General features: G+C 34.2%; 1 protein-coding gene across 1 annotated transcript; it reads left to right on the top strand.

Moving 5' to 3' along the window:
• Positions 1–4126: 4126 nt before the first annotated feature.
• Positions 4127–5868, top strand: LOC111717969 (uncharacterized; the record flags this gene model as incomplete). Its single annotated transcript, XM_023493436.1, has 4 exons — positions 4127–4284; positions 4609–4666; positions 4789–4878; positions 5755–5868. Coding segments are annotated over exons 1-4 (408 nt in total), but the record flags the coding sequence as incomplete, so codon positions are not given.
• Between the last annotated feature and the right edge of the window lie 1031 nt (positions 5869–6899).

Raw genomic sequence — 6899 nt, 5'->3', positions numbered from 1 at the left:
TAATTGCCCTATGGTGTACAATATTCTTTAAAGCTTTATTTATTTCTCCTCAGTTTCGAAAATAAACCTATAAATATGCCACATGAAGCGCTAGAAATAAAATTACATTTTTGAATCTTTGCACATTTGCGCTCCTCCAATAACAATGAAGCGCTAGAAATAATTCATGAACTTAATAATTCATTTTTTTCAAGTGGCCTCCATGAGACCTATTTTTCTAAATTTTTTGTTCTTTCTATGTATGTTACTTACTTGTTACTTGTAGGTTGATCTGCAGAGGGCCTCTTGGTCCATAGCGCAGATATCAGTTTTGTCCTCGCGGAACAGTGTTAGCATCAGTCCATACATCTCGAAAATCAGCTTCCCAAACACTGATCCTGATTGCAATTATTTAGAATTTCAGCGGTTCTAATTTGTTTTTGAAGATTTTTAACGTCCTTGAGTCTTTTATGTCTGTCGGTAGGTTATTCCATAGGTTGACAACTCTATTTGAAAAGAAATTTTTCCTGATATCTGTCCTTGAACGTACGGCAACCAAATTCTTACTGTAGGACGTGATTCTTGTGAGTCTATTGTTTTGCTCTACAGTTTTGAACCAAATATCTGGGTTTACTCGATCGATGCCATTTATGATCTTGTATGTCTGCACTAGGTCAAACTTTTTCCTGCGGTCAGAGAGTGAGGTCAAATTCAGTTCGGAAAGTTTGTCCTCGTATGTCCTACTGTTCAATCCTACAATCATATTCACTGCCCTGCGTTGGACCTTCTCTAAAACTTCAATGTCTTGGGCTAGCCATGGGGACCAGGCGGGGACTGCAAATTCCAGATGGCATCTTACAAACTGCTTGTATAGGTTAAGAAACGTTTTTCTGTCTCTGTACATAAAAGCTCTGGAGATTTGTGTCAAGATAGCAGATGCCCTAATTGCGGCTTGAGTACAATGTTGTGAGGGTTTCAAATTACTGCTTATGAGAACTCCAATATCGCGTTCAGTTTCAACTGCTTGTAGATTAGTACCATTCATATTATAGACATGTTTATCATTATTCCTGCCCAAATGAAGTACTTTGCATTTTGCAGTGTTAAATGACATGCACCATGTATCAGCCCAAACCAACAGTTCGTCAATGGTTTTCTGAAGATGTTCAATATCTGCGTGGTTCCTGGCTACATTCCCTAATTTGGTATCGTCAGCAAACTTCAACATAATCGATATATTATTGGTGCAATTATCAATGTCATTTATAAATATTACGAACAGTAATGGGCCAAGCACTGATCCTTGTGGGACACCACTTATGACACTGCTCCAGTTTGAACAAGTGCCATTTAGGACTGTTCTCTGTTTTCTGTTCGTGAGCCAGGCCTCAATCCAATTAAGTAACCTGTCTTTAATTCCGAGAGATTTCATCTTTGCAAGTAGACGTTTATGAGGTACTTTATCAAATGCTTTACTAAAATCCAAATATATAATATCTACTGGGATGCTGTTGTCAAATAAATCTGTCATCCTTTCCATAAATTGAAGAAGATTGGTGGTGCAAGATTTGTTTGGCAGAAACCCATGTTGGGTGTTATTAAGCAAATTTTGGCGGAGCAGAAAGTCCAGTATTTCGTCTTTCATTACAGACTCCATTAGTTTGCAGGGTATAGAGGTCAGGGACACTGGACGATAATTGCCGGGACTATTCTTAGAACCTTTTTGAAAATAGGCGTGACATTTGCATCCCGCCAATCCTGAGGGACCACTCCAGATTCCAGTGATTTTGTGTAGATAATAGAGAGAGGGACTATCAGACTATCAACATGGTTTTGTAGAAACCGAGATGAGATCTTGTCAGGACCTGAGCTGGAACTGGTTTTTAAATTCAGAATCTTTCTTTTTATTGTTTCCGGATCAAAATAAACATCTGAGACACTATACTGTGGTGACACTGTGGGACAGACGGGAATATTCGAGAGATCTTCGACTGTAAAAACCCCGCTAAAAGTGTCATTCAGGATAGACGCCATGCCTTGATTATCACTAACTATCTCGTTACCGACTTTTAGAGGACCAATATTAACCCTTGAGGCTGTTTTACTTTTAATATATGAATTAAAGGGTCTCTTGTTACCATTTTTTGCAATATTCTGTTCAAACCGTCTTTTAGCCGACCTAACTGCTTTTTTACAGGCCTTTTCTGTTTTCTTATATTGGTCGTAGTTCTGTCGAGTCCTATCCGCTTGATATGTATTGTAGTGTCTTTGTTTCTGCCTAACAATACGTTTAACCTGTTTTGTCATCCACTGGTGATTATTGGATTTGCGTCTTCTTATTTTAGGTATAAAACGATCTATACCTGTAGAAATTTTATTCTTAAAGAAATCCCAGCCCTCCTCGGTATCCCTTCCATCCAGAGCTTCATACCAATTAACCATTTGTAGGAAATTTTTTAGACCTTCAACATCTCCATTTTTCCAATCTTCAATAAGTTCAGTTGATGAGTTAAATTTCGAATTATATATCACGTCGATAGATAAAATTGAGTGGTCGCTGTTCGACAGATTACCTAGTGATTCTATATTTATAATGTTTTCCGGGCGATTTGTAAATATTAAATCCAATACATTCCCCCTTACATGTGTTGGAAACGTAACTAATTGTTCGAAATTATTATCTAGGGTGCACTGTAGGAAATTTTCACAATTTCTGTCCGATGTTAATTCATCCCAATTTATCGTTGGAAAGTTAAAATCGCCAATTAGAATACTATTATCCCCTGAATTTCTAAAAAGTTTGCACAATTCATGTTTTCCGTTCTCGAGCGCGGAGGCCGGTATACCAATGTTATGGTAAGATTTGGTTTGGTTTCAAATCTACCATCGTCTTTGCTTTCACTACGTAACACTTCAAATCTTCTGAACATATTAAAATCATTATCAATTGGTACTGGTTTTACAACTAAATTCTCTTTTGCATAAACCAATAAACCTCCTCCGATTCCGTTCATGGTATCGGTTCTATCAAGTCTTAATTCAGGTTCAATAAAATATCCTGTAACATTTAGCATAGNTATACTTTGCTTGTCTGTCTGTTTGTTAGTTAGTTCAGGCCCACATTTTTTGTGGGACCTCGCGTGACCCCAGGGAGTTGTAAGAATGATCAAATTTTCAAAAATTTGCCTCTAACTAAATTTGATCTTTGAATATTTTGAAAATCCTCGAAATTTTTGAAATTTTTTTTGCTTGTTTTTGTTATACAATGTTTAACAAGAGAACATGTTAACAATTCAAATATAAAATCTTAGTTGTCAAAATGCGTGGAATTGGAATTTTCATAATAAGCAAAATGAGCCCGGCTGAATAGTTTTCTTTATTGGCACAAAAACTGATGATTCAAGAAGTATTTGTTTTTTTTTATCTAATACTAAAATAAGTCCGCTATTCAATATAAAACTATCTATCTTACTATACATCTTTCTTGCTTTCTATTTATATTTCTATCTAGCTATTCATCAATCTATCTGTTTGCCAATGTATGTACTTTGTATATATGTATGAATACATGTCTGTGTGTCGATCTGTCTATCTATCTATCTATCTATTTTGTTAATCTTTGGTCGAGTTAAAGCAAGATCTGAGAGCGTTAGATTTAGAAGAATTGTATCTATCTATCTATCTATCTATCTATCTATCTATCTATCTATCTATCTATCTATCTATCTATCTATCTATCTATCTATCTATCTATCTATCTATCTATCTATCTATCTATCTATCTATCTATCTATCTATCTATCTATCTATCTATCTATCTATCTATCTATCTATCTATCTATCTATCTATCTATCTATCTATCTATCTATCTATCTATCTATCTATCTATCTATCTATCTATCTATCTATCTATCTATCTATCTATCTATCTATCTATCTATCTATCTATCTATCTATCTATCTATCTATCTATCTATCTATCTATCTATCTATCTATCTATCTATCTATCTATCTATCTATCTATCTATCTATCTATCTATCTATCTATCTATCTATCTATCTATCNAAAGTTAGCTACAGTTTTGTATAAAAAGGAAACAGAAAAAGATGTAGCACAGAAAAACAGGAAAGAAGGAAGCTATGTAAAGTTTAAAATAATGATGGAGAAAGCAGGAACAAATGATCTTGTTGAACAGGAGAACAGGAGGGATGAGAGAAAACAGGATGATGAGAGCAGGACCCTGGATCCTGGTCTTATTGAGAAACTAAAAAGCGAGCTAAGTGTACCACTTCAAAAAACAAGGTATTTAATGAGACAGTGTAGAATGTAGAGGTAAATTCAAGTGATCCTATATAATGATGGGAAAGTTCGATTCACAACGCTTTTAAAAGCTTTTTCTGATCAAGAAGGAATGAGATATCTATTGTTTTCTTTTTGTAAATTGATAGTGTAAGCATTATACACTAGCTAAAAAAATTACGTTATTGATAAAGATAAGGGCTTAAAGGACAGCTTTGCAAATAATGAAATAATTAATAGAGTCAGATTGATTGATTTATTTATTTATTGATCTGTAAAAAGATTTATTTATTTTATCATTTATGTATTTATTGATGAATTGATTAGATCAAAGGCTACTGCAGAAGATGGGGTATCTAAGTTGGCACTAGAACAATTGATTCAGGTAAGATTTTTTGAAATGGATGATTTCATTAATTTATTGATTAATAAATTAATTAATTGAAAAATTTGATTGATTGATAATTGATTTATTGATTGTTGACGCTAGTGTATTTTGAAATTTAGGCTGGGTCTGCGAGAGTAGGTTATGAAAGATCTGTAACTCATTCAACTGTTTGGACAAGGTTTTATAAGATTCTCCTCGACGAGGTTGAGGTAAATTGACCGCCATTTTGTTTGTCCAACGCAGTCATGTTAAAAGTAGAACGCTGCCATTTTTAAATTGTTAAGCGCATTTTTGTTTTGTTGCTTAGTTCCGGATCCATTTTTAAAGGACTGAGAATTTTTGATTCGCACCAATGTATCCTTATTAATGCTTTTTGTTGTTGTTGAGATTGTACCTTTTAAAGGGGTGGAGTGAGCGTAATTTTAATTGAAAGATGACAATGCCTGATTTTTAACGCTACACTTGAAACCTTAATGTGATCAGAAATGTGGAATATAACGTCATTTTGTTGAGACAGAAAATAGTTTTTTTTTGCTGTGAATTTCTCCATTGCTTCTTATTTGCAAGAAATGCGCAAGTCACTTTTGCTGAGAAACCGCAAATGAAAATGAACAGTTTGAAAATACAATTTTTTTCAAACTTAATCAGACAAATCTTTTAAAGGTACCCTTGTTAATCGGGCATTGCCATCTTTGCATTGAGGGTGACTTGAAGTTATGCCTACAGCCCCTTTAAAAACTAAAAAAGTTTCTGTAGTAGTGTATGCATGGAATCAATTTAAGTTGATTGCGATTCCAACTCCTGAAACTGTTCTGTAAAAAATGTATCCGAATTAAGTTCATGATCATCTTAACTTCTAATTTCTTTAACCTAACATAAATTGCCAGAATTTTCTTCTTTTTTTCGCAAATTTTGATTTACCAATTAATGATTAGGAAAGTTGTTCATTAGTGGACACTTTTTCGATATCTTGGTTGATTTTTTACCATTTGAATCATAACTGTTGATTAACATATTGTGCTAAAATGCTTATTGCATTGTATCCTGTATATATATATAGATACCCTTTGTATCCTGTATTATAGATACCATTTGTATCCTGTATCCAGTGTGGGAAAATCTACACCCATGACCGTTCCCTGGGGACAAGCAGCTTACTCAGGTACAAAAATGAAATTCTGTGCGCTTGGCGCCTCTACGTTTATAAGTTTTTATGCAATTTGGATAACTTAAACGGGGGGGGGGGGAGTGAAGAAGTCATAAATTGGTAATCACAGCCACCTAAATGTGTTTTGCGGTATGCGCGCCCCTCATTTGGTAATCTCCACCTCATCAATTGGTAATCAGACAAAATAGGGTATTATTAAATCGTTTATTTCTTAGAAATAAGACCATACTGACTTATGAAAATGGCCCTATGGTGTACAATATTCTTAAAGCTTTCTTTATTGCTCCTCAGTTTCGAAAATAAACCTATAAATATGCCACATGACGCGCTTGAAATAAAATTACATTTTTGAATCTTTGCACATTTGCGCTCCTCCAATAACAATGAAGCGCTAGAAATAATTCATGAACTTAATAATTCATTTTTAACAAGTGGCCTCGATGAGACCTATTTTCCTAAATTTTTTGTTCTTTCTATGTATGTAATTAGTTTTGTTGTAGATGTTGAACTCGACTAGGCAAATACAAAAATCTAAACACTGTAAAAGTTTTTTTTAAAATATCTTCAAAATGAATATAGATATTACTTTCAGATAATTTTTACATAACAGGCAGCCCGCCCTTTTAGTATCTTAACTCCAATCATGAAATGCAGTCATTAAATTGGCGAATTAGATCTAAGATTCGGCTTTTATAAACTATGCTATGTTTCTCAGTTTTTGAAATTTAGTTTAAGCCAATACACATGGCGTGAAACCCCGATTGATGTCGAAAACTGTGCTAAAAAAGATTTTACGGTGATTACCAATTGAGATGGTGGAGAAAACCAATTGAGGAGCGCGCATGCCGCAAAATACGTTTGGTTGGCTGTGATTACCAATTGAAGACTTCTGCACTCCCCCCTCCTGAAACATTACTTTCAATCCTAAAACAATTTTTTAGCACATGATTTGAAATGATTGATTTTCCTTTTTCAAGAGTTTATACAGGGTTACCTATAAAGGAGGAGACTCTAAAGTCGACTGTAAGGAACTGTTTCAGTCTTTTTCATTGCTTTTATATC

This window comes from Eurytemora carolleeae, unplaced genomic scaffold (assembly GCF_000591075.1).
Source record: "Eurytemora carolleeae unplaced genomic scaffold, Eaff_2.0 scaffold2745, whole genome shotgun sequence".
Lineage (NCBI taxonomy): Eukaryota > Metazoa > Arthropoda > Copepoda > Calanoida > Temoridae > Eurytemora > Eurytemora carolleeae.
The sequence above is the reverse complement of the archived record's forward strand: the minus strand, read 5'-3'. Positions and strand labels throughout refer to the sequence as shown.